This window comes from Schistocerca nitens, chromosome 2 (genome assembly GCF_023898315.1).
Source record: "Schistocerca nitens isolate TAMUIC-IGC-003100 chromosome 2, iqSchNite1.1, whole genome shotgun sequence".
In the NCBI taxonomy this organism is placed as follows: Eukaryota; Metazoa; Arthropoda; class Insecta; order Orthoptera; family Acrididae; genus Schistocerca; species Schistocerca nitens.
In genome coordinates, this window is record NC_064615.1 from 468,760,615 (window position 1) to 468,774,723 (window position 14,109).

Genomic DNA, 14,109 nt, shown 5'->3' on the forward strand with positions numbered 1-14,109 from the left:
TGAACGTCCTTCATACTACGAAGGAGTTGCGAAGGGTAAACAGCACTGACACCAGAATTCTGACGAACTCAGAGAATTGTGCCAACCGCAAAATGCTGCGCTGCAATGCTAAATGAAATGTCGCGCTGCTCTGGACACTTCCGAGAAACGACTGAGCAAAGCCGAGTGACAGGCTGGACCTTGGCCCACACATGCTGCATGTGTGAAGTTTGGCACATCATGGCTGACCCATTATGTAAAGGAACACTGAATATGAAATAATTGTTTAATTCACACATTTGACAATTTAACTGCCTAGTAGTGTGTAATACATCACTACAAAAGTATTCCGTGGAAAGTCCTGAAATACAGGGTATCTCTTGTGAGAGTTGTCAGAAGCATTTTCTCTGGCATTTGAGCAGACGTTTGGAATTTAATTTTTGCATTGTGTAGATCGAGTCGAGCCCAAACAATTACTGCTCACCATGTTGTGTGAACCAGGTTAGAGGGGAAAGCATCAGTTTGTTTCCTGTCACAGACAAAATTATCTTTAAAGCAGAATTTTACTTTCCCATTCATTTCAGCAGTCCCAGATTACTCTACAGCTACCGCCAAGCATGCAGCGCTACTGAATCACTGCTGGATTGCTGTTTGTTCTTTGTGTTTTACTGTCCCTATTACTACATACACACAAAATGAATATCAGACTAGACTAATTAGGGAATGCTCTATCGAATGAGCAGGTAAAATCCTGATTTAAATATAATTTTGTTTGTAACATTAAACCAAAGTTTTTGCCGACACTGAGTCTCACATGAAAGACATGATGAGCATTAATTATTTGGGCTGACTCCAGCTACACAACGTAAAAATTAAACTGCAAATACCTGCTGAAATACCAGAGATAACCCACCTGGCACCTTACGAGAGACACTCATTACAATTCTTACTTTAACAGATTGACTGCTGTGTGACCACTGGCAGTCACAGCAGTGCCTCATGCCTAATGCCGTGTTCCTGGCCTGGCCAAGGGATGAAACAGCCATTTCTAAGTGTGTGGCAGTCAATGTGTTAAATAATTGTCAAGGAAAATGTGAAATGCGGATTTACTGACCTTTTGGACATACATAACAACAGACAGCACAGATGAAAATTTATGTGGGTAGAGTTGCATCTTCGTCTTGAGCACATCTGCAGGTTGGGTAACCACTGATGCCATTACACCAGCAATCACCCCACACCCAAAATGTGTGAAGCTGTTGCCACCTGCTGATGTCTGCTGAAGCCATTCTGCAAAAACAAGAGGTTAGATTAAACTTTGACTTTGGTGTGAAACAAAAGGAATTGCTTTTGCACTTTGAACAAACCTAATCCTTTCTTTTTTCCTTTGCATAGTCAAAAGAAAAGGACTGTGACAGTAAAAGTGATGGAGTTTATTATCTGATTCCAGGTTTGGGAGAAGTACTTACCCTTCCAACTTAACAAACTAACACAAAATTTATCATGCTTATATGAATTTTTGTGTACAAATCTTTTTTGAACAACAAACGAAAGGACACAGGTGGATGATACACAACAAATTACAACTATTTACCCAAAAGGAGGAAAAGCTCTATTGCTAATACCTCAGAGCTGCCTGTGAGGATGACTGACAGTAGGTTTGGGTGAGAGTGAGATTTTATATATAGAGAGAGAGCTCTTCAATATATCCTCTCTTCCCGTTATCCACCAGGCCTCAATCTCCGCTAATTTCAAGTTGCCGCCACTCACACCTCACCCGTCATTCAACAACATCTTTGCCTCTGCACTTCTGCCTCGACTGACATCTCTGCCCAAACTCTTTGTCTTTAAATGTGTCTGCTTGTGTCTGTATATATGTGGATGGATATGTGTGTGTGTGCGCGCGAGTGTATACCCGTCCTTTTTTCCCCCTAAGGTAAGTCTTTCCGCTCCCGGGATTGGAATGACTCCTTACCCTCTCCCTTAAAACCCACATCCTTTCGTCTTTCCCTCTCCTTCCCTCTTTCCTGATGAGGCAACAGTTTGTTGCGAAAGCTTGAATTTTGTGTGTATGTTATGTTTGTTTGTGTGTCTGTCGACCTGCCAGGACTTTCATTTGGTAAGTCACATCATCTTTGTTTTTGGATGTATTTTTCCTACGTGGAATGTTTCAGAGAGAGGGAAACATTCCACGTGCGAAAAATATATCTTGAACGCCTGGAATCCTTACCCAATCTGTTACCCCCGGAAACCATCCTTGTAACCATTGATGCCACTTCCTTATACACAAATATTCCGCACGTCCAGGGCCTCGCTGCGATGGAGCACTTCCTTTCACGCCGATTACCTGCCACCCTACCTAAAACCTCTTTCCTCATCACCTTAGCCAGCTTCATCCTGACCCACAACTTCTTCACTTTTGAAGGCCAGACATACCAACAATTAAAGGGAACAGCCATGGGTACCAGGATGGCCCCCTCGTACGCCAACCTATTCATGGGTCGCTTAGAGAAAGCCTTCTTGGTTACCCAGGCCTGCCAACCCAAAGTTTGGTACAGATTTATTGATGACATCTTCATGATCTGGACTCACAGTGAAGAAGAACTCCAGAATTTCCTCTCCAACCTCAACTCCTTTGGTTCCATCAGATTCACCTGGTCCTACTCCAAATTCCATGCCACTTTCCTTGACGTTGACCTCCACCTGTCCAATTGCCAGCTTCACACGTCCGTCCACATCAAACCCAACAACAAGCAACAGTACCTGCGTTATAACAGCTGCCACCCATTCCACATCAAACGGTCCCTTCCCTACAGCCTAGGTCTTCATGGCAAACGAATCTGCTCCAGTCCGGAATCCCTGAACCATTACACCAACAACCTGACAACAGCTTTCGCATCTCGCAACTACCCTCCCGACCTGGTACAGAAGCAAATAACCAGAGCCACTTCCTCATCCCCTCGAACCCAGAATCCCCACAGAAGAACCACAAAAGTGCCCCACTTGTGACAGGATACTTTCCGGGACTGGACCAGACTCTGAATGTGGCTCTCCAGCAGGGATACGACTTCCTCAAATCCTGCCCTGAAATGAGATCCATCCTTCATGAAATCCTCCCCTCTCCACCAAGAGTGTCTTTCCGCCGTCTACCTAACCTTCGTAACCTGTTAGTTCATCCCTATGAAATCCCCAAACCACCTTCCCTACCCTCTGGCTCCTACCCTTGTAACCGCCCCCGGTGTAAAACCTGTCCCATGCACCCTACCACCACCACCTACTCCAGTCCTGTAACCCGGAAGGTGTACACGATCAAAGGCAGAGCCACGTGTGAAAGCACCCACGTGATTTACCAACTGACCTGCCTACACTGTGATGCATTCTATGTGGGAATGGCCAGCAACAAACTGTCCATTCACATGAATGGACACAGGCAGACAGTGTTTGTTGGTAATTAGGATCACCCTGTGGCTAAACATGCCTTGGTGCACGGCCAGCACATTTTGGCACAGTGTTACACCGTCCGGGTTATCTGGATACTTCCCACCAACACCAACCTATCCGAACTCCGGAGATGGGAACTTGCTCTTCAATATATCCTCTCTTCCCGTTACCCACCAGGCCTCAATCTCCGCTAATTTCAAGTTGCCGCCACTCATACCTCACCTGTCATTCAACATCAACTTTGCCTCTTCACTTCCGCCTCGACTGACATCTCTGCCCAAACTCTTTGTCTTTAAATATGTCTGCTTGTGTCTGTATATGTGTGGATGGATATGTGTGTGTGTGTGTGCGCGCGCGCGAGTGTATACCCGCCCTTTTTTCCCCCTAAGGTAAGTCTTTCCGCTCCCGGGATTGGAATGACTCCTTACCCTCTCCCTTAAAACCCACATCCTTTCGTCTTTCCCTCTCCTTCCCTCTTTCCTGATGAGGCAACAGTTTGTTGCGAAAGCTTTGAGGCAACAGTTTGTTGCGAAAGCTTGAATTTTGTGTGTATGTTTGTGTGTCTATCGACGTGCCAGCGCTTTCGTTTGGTAAGTCACATGATCTTTGTTATATATATATATATATATATATATATATATATATATATAGAGAGAGAGAGAGAGAGAGAGAAAATGAAGGTGGGGAGGCAGGGGGGAAGTGAGTATAGCTACTCAAAGAAAATGAGTGTGGGCAATAAGAGCCTAACATTCACAAATGATGTTGCATCATTGTCTTCAATCTGATGCAAAAGAAATGAAAATACTGCAGTGAGCAGCAGGTTCAGCATTCTAGATGAAAGGTCATGATAATCAACATAAAAATACTTGTGAAATCAAGATAAAACAAGATGTGTGTATTTGGGCAGTGATATTTACAGCAATGAACTTTTAGTTACTGCATCGGACGCAAGTTGAGTGTATGGATGGAAACTTAAGTCAATATACATATTTTCAAGAATTGTAAGAAAGTGCGCAAAAAAACTATGGAAAAATGAATGATCTCACACTTCTAAGAGCTGAAATCCACATATTAAAAGTTTGCAGAGGAGCAACAAGTCAACAAACATCGCAAGATGACCCCTGGGAGAATGAAACTGACTTTTCTTTGTTTATGGAAAGGTTACAGCAGTTCCTGCTACATCAGGATTAAACATTTGAGAAACACACAGAGAAGGAGCAAAGTAAATGCCAATGACTAGACAGTATTAGAGCACTGTATGAAAACAGAGTGTTAAAAAGAGGAAAAATCCAAAGAGCTTTTTGCTGTCATAACTAAGATCCTCTCAAAGAAGGGTCACTGTAGCCCTTCTACAGATGGGGAAGGAACTTGCAGTAGTGTTTCTGAGGAAACTATTCTAATACTTGCACAGAATTATTTGGAGAAATACAGGTACAAAATATGTTCAAGTATTTCATAAACATGAACAATATTACCTAAACAAATAAATCGAAATTAGTAGCTGACATTCAAAATATGCCCGGCATCCTGTTAAGAGTCTTCGGCATTTACTTTTTTCCTTCTCTGTGTGTTTTTCAAATGTTTAATCCTAACATAGCAGGAACTGCTGTAATCCTTGAATACACTAAGGCAAGTCATTTTCACACTCCCAGGGTTCATCTTGCAATGTTACTTGAATTGTTGGTCCTTTACACACTTTCAGTATGCAGGGATTTAAAATGTGTAATTAGAGTCAATCTAAACAAACACTGCTCTTCACATCTTCCACGCAACACCTAGCGTCGACGGAATATGTCGGTTTGTTTCCCGTTACAAGCGGTATGATTTTTAAAGTGGAATTTTAGGCACTCATTCTACAGAGTGGTATCAAATTAGTCTAGTGTGATATTTATTTTTATTGATGTGAAACATGAAGAATAAGCAGTACTCCAGCAGCAACCTGGCCCATGCCAACTGCTACTGCAATGCAACAGCATTGTCAGTTGCTTTGAGTGTACTAGTGATTCTTCATGTTTTACTGTCCCTGTTAATACATGTCAATAAAACAAATTTTACACTTGACTAATTTGGGACTACTTTATCAACTGGGTATGTAAAATTCTGCTTTACAGATAATTTTGTTTGTAACTGAAAAGAAATCGGCACTGGATGTTGCTTGAAAGATGTGATAAGCCGTATTTGTTGGGGCTGACTCCAGATACACACTGCAAACATGAAATTACAAATATCTGGTGAAACAACAGAAAATTCAGCTGATGACTCTTAGGGAGGATATACTGTATATGTAAAAGATGACTTGTGTCTTTTTTTTACACTGCTTACTTATAATACTACATAACAAATAATACCATCACTGAAACTTCCTGGCAGATTAAAACTGTGTGCCCAACCGAGACTCGAACTCGGGACCTTTGCCTTTCATACTACATAAAGGCAAAGGTCCCCAGTTCGAGTCTCGGTCGGGAACACAGTTTTAATCTGCCAGGAAGTTTCACATCAGTGCACACTCCGCTGCATAGTGAAAATCTCATTCTGGAATATCATCACTGTCTGTATATAATAATCTCAAACATTTAATTAATATGTCACTCAATTTTTAGTATAATGCACTACATCCTCTGTACGAAACTCACCCTGTGGCACTGTTTTCTTAGCTTGCGTGTAAAACATTAAGTATATCCCTGAGAATGGTGCGTCTCTAATAAGTGTTGGAAGCAGACCACAGCATAGTCCACGGGCACCTTCTGTCCGGTATATGACACGCAGTGCCTCTGTCACACCTCCATATTGGTACACTCCACTCTGGAAATACAGATACACATTCAGAAAATTGTGAAACTGTATTGGAATACACCTCAATAAGAAACTGTTAAATGAAACAACTTTCTTTACTAAAAAAAAAATTAAGTAATTTCATAAATATGTCACACTGCTGTGGAAATATGATAGTGTTGAAACTTAAAGGAAGATATCTGTACTAACATTTCCATACTTTTCTTTTATGCCTTGTAGAAAGAGATATAAAATGCATCTGAAAGTCACTATTCTAATATCATATTTGACAGTGTGAAACACTATACATGTTACGGTAACACACACCTCAAAACGTGTTTTCACAACTGTGATTGGTATAAGAAGAACTCCAGACAATGTCCTTGCCATCATGCCCAATGCAACTGCCTGCATCGGTCCAGGATCTCCTTGCACAAGGTGCGATTTCAGCCAGTGAAGTGATGAAAAGTACAGCCCAACACCTGGCACACAGCGTGTTATTGACTGAAACACGAAAAATATGTAGCACATAAAGCATTGAAAATTACACTTTTAGAAAGTACAACAAGGTGCTATGAGGAAATTTATTGTAGATCAAAGGTAGCCCGAAACTGCAAGTGTTTGTAATAACGTTTGACCAATAAGAAAAAAATTATGTACTACCTATGTCTATGTTTTCTTTGAAGTATTTTAAAACAAGTTTGAAGGAATAATCCACTGCTGTCAACTCTCAAAATTGTTTGGATTTGCACACTGGTACGAACTTGAAATGGGATCCACATATTCCATAAGTAACTTCTATATTGTAAGTAATCATGATTGTAGATAAAAATGTCAATACTAAATTTCTTTGGTTTATTTACTTCCCATACAGTGATCATTCATTGAGAAGAGACTGCCATTCAGTGGACATTTGGTTAGTTTTCTCATGTGTCTGTTGAAATGCCACATTTGAAACTTGGTATTTGCCAGCGTGTGTTAGATGTGAGTTGTTATGATTATGTGCAGTAATATTTAAGATCAAATGAACAACCCTCTTATGCCATGTGCATTATGCAACTGTTGTCATATTTTAAATTTCATAGTCCTTTACGCCATCTGGGAGTGAGTGAAGTAAACCCAAAGAATGTCAGCAGCTAGTGCAGCTCAAGGTGGTCTACCCGATATGTGACAATTTATACTGCTCAGTTTTGTATGCCATTCAATAAACAATATGATTTTTCATCACATAATGATGTACCCTGCCGATAAATGGTACTCAGCAGGTTTCAGCGAGTGCAGTGTGCAGCAACTTCGAAGATACAGTGTAAGTAGCATAAACTGTTAATATCACAGGGCCTTTAGGTTATAGTTCCAGGTATTACATTTTCAGTATGTCTCAAGTAACAGAGCATGAAACATATGTGATGTCACAGAAAATTACGACATGTTGCCGTGGGTTAATTGTTGTTGTACTCCGTCATCTTACTCCCCTGTTATAACATAGAAATAATCATACCACAGCTTTCTTTTCCTCTAATTGCCTTTTACATTAAGTTCATATCTTTTTTTCTGGATACTTTATTCACTTCATTGGCATAGCACATATATTGTCTCTCTCTCTCTTATGTCACTCAGTTGACCATATCTTTTACAAGAGTAGTTCTTTGTTGTTACTGCATGCACATTTCACTTGGTCCCTCTGTGATCAGTGGAAGTCAGCTGACTTTGGGCTGCTCTGGATTGTTAACAGATGCTGCCATCATTAGCTGTGTATCAGTTTTTGCACCATAACAATAAATAACCATTATGAATATTTTATTGACTGTGCTTCGTGTTGTGCATAGTGACTTAATATTATTTACCAAAATGAGCAATGAGACTGTACCTGCTACCTGATCCTTCAAGCAACTTGCCATAGATTTTCGTGTCACTTCTGGCACGCATTAACCTATTACATGTTTCCTTAGCTGCTCTGGGAGGAGGAGGTGGGGCTTGCCTTAGCACCCAATGTGCTACAAGCTGATTGTAAGCTTTCGCTCCCAGCATCCTTCGCTTACAGGCCAATTAAAAGTGAGTGATCAGTATGATTTCCTCCACTTATTTTACCAAGTAACCATTACGTTTATCAATCTATAGTTGTGTATGACATTCTGATTTACCCTCTTCACCATTCTTTCTTTATCATCTGAGTATTCTTTGCAGCAATGTTTCTGGCCTTCACATTTCATACAGTTGTTGTGTTTGCATTAATGACATTTAAAAAAATGTCATGTTTTTAAATAAGCATAGCAGTGTTTGGAATTTTGATGATAATTACAGAATTAAATGAAGGCCAAAAACAGAAAAAATACTTTACAATGTACTTACAGGAGTCATGCCCTTCCACAGCCCTGCAAGATGTTCCTTCCGAAGGATGTGGACCATAATAGTTATCATACCAGATGATCGATGCCTGAAATGCATTAAAATTTATTATTTTCTCTCTACTTTGTATACTAGTACTTTAACTACTCATTATTTTTCATTTATCTGAACAAATTTTTCAGTTATTGTGTAAGAGAAATGTTATAGCTTAATCTAGTGGTTTTCATGTTACATTCAGAGGTTTTAATGAAGATATGGTTCAGTTTGTGATACAAACAATATTAAATCTGTGCAACAAGTTAATAATTAAGCCTATGGGAAATTTAGAAAACATTCATCAGAGTAAGTGAATGGCATTTCTCAAAAAAATGGGAAATATGGAAGTGTCCGATCCCGCCCATCTGCTTTGACCCATGAAGTCACAAATATGGCGGAAACAAAAACAAACACACACACTTTCCACAAGAAGCCTATTGACACTAACGGGACAAGCGCGGGAAATGGGGTGTTTTGGGTGGGGGGGGGGGGGGGGGGCAAACTAAATGTAAACAAATTTAGACGCCTTGCGTAGCTACAATGTGTAAGTGAAGACAGCCATGCATGAATACCCACCCACCTCCCCAGGGGTCGTAACCCCTGCAACCCATAGAAGATAAAGATGCTTCAGTAGCTGATTAGTGTTTTTTGTCTTAAAAAAAATCTCACGGGATAGAACGAACAGATCAGAAAAGTATATAAAATAATATAAAACAGAACTGGAGACAGCCACACTCAAACCAAACTTCGCGCCGTCATGACGTCACACACGACAACACCCTTACGTCACGGGTCAAAGCCGGCGCGTGGTATCGGACGCTTCTGTCGACCCAAAAAATGCATACTAAGCAACTTAGCAATGAAATACTGCAAGGTTATATCAGACTCTCAAACTCAATGGGTAAATATTTTGTTTTCACTGAATTGTGAACTTAAGCCCCAAGTTGGATAAGGCCTAAACAAAAATTGTCTAACATTAAAATACATACAAGATACAATTTCTATCAAATATTAAAAGAAAATGTAAAAACTCTAGCACCGTGTGGTAGTGCACACCATATATTTTCCCATCTGAATGCTGTTCATCTCATAAGAACGGTTAAACTCTCAAGAAGAGTACCTGAAAAATCCTGTATTGTATTAAATAAATTTCAATGAATGAAGATAGTATAGGCCTACAGACTTCCAGTCAATATAGTATTTTTGGCTGGGAGAAGGGCTGTAAATGTGGTCACAGTAACAATGTTGCAATGCCTAAAAATAGCTTACAAAGCTAAATAGCAATAGTTTGTAACACGATCAGTGGAATGCATTTCTTTGCCCAGCAATACCTGATCTATGGTACAATTCAAATTAATTACTGAGAGGGGAGAAAACAACACTCACCCAACAGCAGCAGGCACTGTATTTTGAAGTCTAGTCTTGACTAAATCCAGGGGCTGGAACATCACAGTGGAAAACGTTCCCGAAAGAGAACCAGCTATAAATGACTTCAACACTGGATTCTGGAATAAAGATTGGTTTACAATTAATAGTCTTCCACAGCACATTTTTCCAATCACATGTGCACATTTCAGTATCTCTACTAACACACCTTTAGTCGCAACAAACTAACTTTATGACACCTCTAAACTAGTGGTTAATAAATTCAGTTAAAATATAGTTATTTAGAACAATGGATGCTCTAATTTTTAATGTATAACTGCTGTAGTCGTTTAACAAATTTTACGGTGGAATGACGTGAGGGCACAAAATAAGTCTAAGTACATGGACATACAGTACTTACAATACACCATAAGTGCACTTTTACACTTACAATAACATGTTTGATGGATTAGTGCACTTAATTTCAAGAAAAATGAAACGTTCTATGGTAAGACAAAGCCTACAGCATAAACACTTACATTTGAAATAATATCCATCGCTGATGTATGATGTTCGGTGTCGATGTCTTCAACTTTCAGGTTATTCACAAAATCTTCTGCTGCAGAGTGATTCAGCCACGAACTTGCTCTGCGCTCTTCAATCGCACACTGCAAGCTTCAAAACAAGGATTTCAGAACACTATTGACAGAAAAAGAACTCTGCCTACAATTTGCTTTACGTATCAGAGTAATCTGAGTAGTAGATAGGGTTCACTCTGTGCATAAAAAATTCTGTCATTTTCCCCACAGTTAGTCTTGGCTGCATGAAGGATGCTTTAAAGTATAGCTTTAAAGAAAAGTACAGTTTCGTGGCTCAACTAGTTCTGTACAAGGAGACTTAGCACAGTGCAGCGTGATTCTTCTTTAATTCACTGCCCGTTGCGGCAATAGCTCTAATAATATAAACTGCTGATTTCTTGGTATAATATTGAAGTCCAGTGGTACAACCGCAATAAAAACAGACCTACTATGGCCTTAGTAACTAGCCAAATCTAGGCATTGTGACCCGACTCTCCACGAGCGGCACTCGGTTAAGCCAGCGACAGAACTAACATCACCACCGCAGGACGCCACTTATATATACCGTGTCTTATCTGCTGAGTCAATGCTACTGGGTTCACATGCGCTTGACCTAGGCATCACTGGATTCATCATATAACCTTCCGACGACGTGAAAGCAACAGCTCTGGCGATTAAAACGTTACCACGTAATTGTCACTAACTGTCAGTACCTGCCCTTGTAATTTGAATACACGACTAAACGTTTGGAAACTAAATATTCCATATTTTCTTCTCATGAACAAGACTAAAGCTCTTTCTTTCACGTAACCAAAATTTCGTCTGTTATCTGTTTACAAATATAACAAATGAATGTCGATTCTTCCATAGAGAATATTACACTATCGTCTCGATCGCTAAGGTTCCAAAAGTCGATAATGCTAAGATTTTCCAGAAATTGCGTAAATTAATCAATATCTAAAGAAATATGGTAATTGTATGAAGTATTTGAAGAGAATGTATGTGAGTTTTAAGAAGTATTTGCGATGATATTGGTTTAAAAGTAATAAATCGTTATTATATTTCACTTTTTTATAGTTTCACATTCCCTTTAGGCTCCGCAATAAAACAAGAAGCGAATTTTACCGTTATAACCTAACCGTATTTCATGGAAATACGTTTGAATGAGACCTAACGTCGTTCAAATAGGAGCAACCCTTGGGGTACGAAAACAAGTGATTTTATGCATCTGTAGAAACAACAATAACAATAACGTTAATAGTTAAGGGTAATCGAACCAAACAGAATCGATAGAGCGACAGACAAGGATGCCCACGCAAAGACTAACTTCAAACTTCGCTTAAAAGACGCTGGGAAGTATTGTACGATTGAAGGTCGAGGCGGTTGGAAGCGGCTGTATAGACTGTAAACACGCCTAGCGCGATCCGCGGGCCGAGTTGCCGTGCTGTATGCAGCATGCACAGCCTACGCTACATAGCTAAATCCTCATCCACCCTCTTTTAAGCAAAGTTTGAATCACAATAGCAACATGCGTTACATCACTATACGCGTCTTTTCCAGAGCGTTAGAATGTTGGTAAAAAAGTATAGCGTCCCATTTAAAAAACATGTACTTGCCTCATTATCTCGGACAATATAAACGTTGTGATTATTGTGCATGCACCAACGTATGTGCGCCATAGTCCGCTATGATTCGCCGAAAACCGCATGCCGATACCTGCAATCGCCCCCGGAATAAAGGGGGTGTTACGTCTTACGCGACTCTCCCTGTATACCTGGACTTAACTGGCCCACTTCCAGTATCAGGGGGATTTAAATATATCTTATCAGCCACTGACAGTGTGTCGAGATGGGTGGAGGCTACTCTGTTGCCGGACATCACAGGAGAATCAACAGCAAATGCAGTTATTAGATATGGATAGTATGCTTTGAATGTCCCATGGCTATCACAATGGAGCAGGGCTGTCAGTTTGAATTGGCCATGTTCTCGAATCTTTGTCAAACGTGCAGAGTGAAATCTTTGAAACGACTACCTACCACCCTCAAATCAATGGATTAGTAGAACAGTGGCATCGCACTTTAAAAGTGGCATTAATATGTCGTGAGAAGGGGGAGTGGTATGAGTGTCTCCGTTGTGTCTTATTAGGCGTGTGATTGCTTTCAAGGAGGACTTACAAGCTTCCCTGGTGGAAATTTCTGTACAGACAAGCATTAAATCTAATGGCAGAACTCGTTGAACTGGCAACCTTATGCAATTTGCTTGAATTAGTGTAATGAGAGAAAATGCATACTGAGAAAGTGCACACCCCTCCCTTACAGTCTGACAGTTCTCCATGAGTGGTAGTGCACAAAGGACTGAAACGCTGTGATTTTGTAATGTTGCATGATGATATAGTGAGGCTGTCAGTCCAACGGCAATGTTTGGGTCCACTCAAAATGCTATATCAAAGTGATAACACATTGTGACATCAGCCTACATGGAAGATCATTGTCAGTTTCAGTAGACCAGCTGAAAGCGGTATGGATTTTGCAAGACAAAAGCACAGCACTTGTGCTCTGAGAACTATGGGACTTAACATCTATGGTCATCAGTCCCCTAGAACTTAGAACTACTTAAACCTAACTAACCTAAGGTCATCACACAACACCCAGTCATCACAAGGCAGAGAAAATCCCCAGCACTTCTGTCACAAGATTCATCAGCTATACCAGAGATAGTCAACTTTTGTTTTACCTGCTGTCCACTACAACAGGTACCTGTTTTTAGATAGTTTTTATCACTCCTCACTAAATTAATTACAGCCATTATGTTAAAAGACAATTGTTGAGTGTTTTTGACATCCACCTTTATTGTACCTTTATTTCTCTCACAGGTACATTCTTTCTTTTACAGAATATGTGTTGATTTCGTTTCCAGTAATGTTTATATTACTACTGTGATTGAGCTTCATGTATGTGTGTTAGTTGTATACCAAACTGTTACAATCAAAGTGAGCTACTCACAGAGCTTCATTATCGTATAGCAGTGCAACTTCCTCGTAGAGATGGGCAAACTGAAACAAGTAACTGTTTCGAAACAAATGAAACAGTACAATGTAATGTTTCTATACGCTGTTTCGAAACAGTGAAACAGTTTGTGTTTTGTAATCTAATAAACCTACACATTTTATCATCTTGAATGTCTACTCTATAAGTATGTCCATATAAACACAAATGAGGTGCGAGAGCGCTAATCATATCGCAGAAAGCATGAAACTATCACTTAGGCGTCTTGGCAGTTTCGTATTTCCTGCAGCAAATGCGCTGCTTTCGTGTCGTGTGACTTCCATACTTTTCAATTGGCTGAGGACAGCCATAGCTGAAGACAAGAACTACCAGAAACGGAACTGGAAGTGGGAGCAAACTGCAGAAACAACGGATATGCTACTGGGATCCCCATATTCTGTTAGTATGGGTAATATACCCATCCTGCTAATTTCCATTCACACAAAGGGAATCATTGTGGATAATAGGCACAGTGACTATAGACTCACAAGTAACGCCAAATAATTCGAATAAATAACGAAGTATAACAGAAAAAATTTTTGTCTTTC

The 14,109-nt window shown here is 40.1% G+C and overlaps 1 protein-coding gene across 2 annotated transcripts in view; it reads right to left on the bottom strand.

The window, feature by feature from the left end:
* LOC126236384 (mitochondrial glycine transporter A-like) overlaps nucleotides 1-14,109 on the bottom strand; it is a 117,334-nt gene that overhangs the window by 4,882 nt on the left and 98,343 nt on the right. The window contains exons 1-7 of one of the 2 annotated variants that reach the window (XM_049945670.1): nucleotides 11,083-11,349; nucleotides 10,479-10,614; nucleotides 9,961-10,079; nucleotides 8,542-8,626; nucleotides 6,520-6,696; nucleotides 6,054-6,222; nucleotides 1,094-1,269 (exon numbers count right to left, since the gene is read on the bottom strand). In XM_049945670.1, the coding sequence (XP_049801627.1) occupies nucleotides 1,094-1,269; nucleotides 6,054-6,222; nucleotides 6,520-6,696; nucleotides 8,542-8,626; nucleotides 9,961-10,079; nucleotides 10,479-10,614; nucleotides 11,083-11,153 (933 nt within the window). In that variant the 5' untranslated portion in view covers nucleotides 11,154-11,349. Of the gene's footprint in view, nucleotides 1-1,093; nucleotides 1,270-6,053; nucleotides 6,223-6,519; nucleotides 6,697-8,541; nucleotides 8,627-9,960; nucleotides 10,080-10,478; nucleotides 10,615-11,082; nucleotides 11,350-14,109 lie in introns of those variants that run through there. The other variant, XM_049945671.1, reaches the window with a different exon arrangement.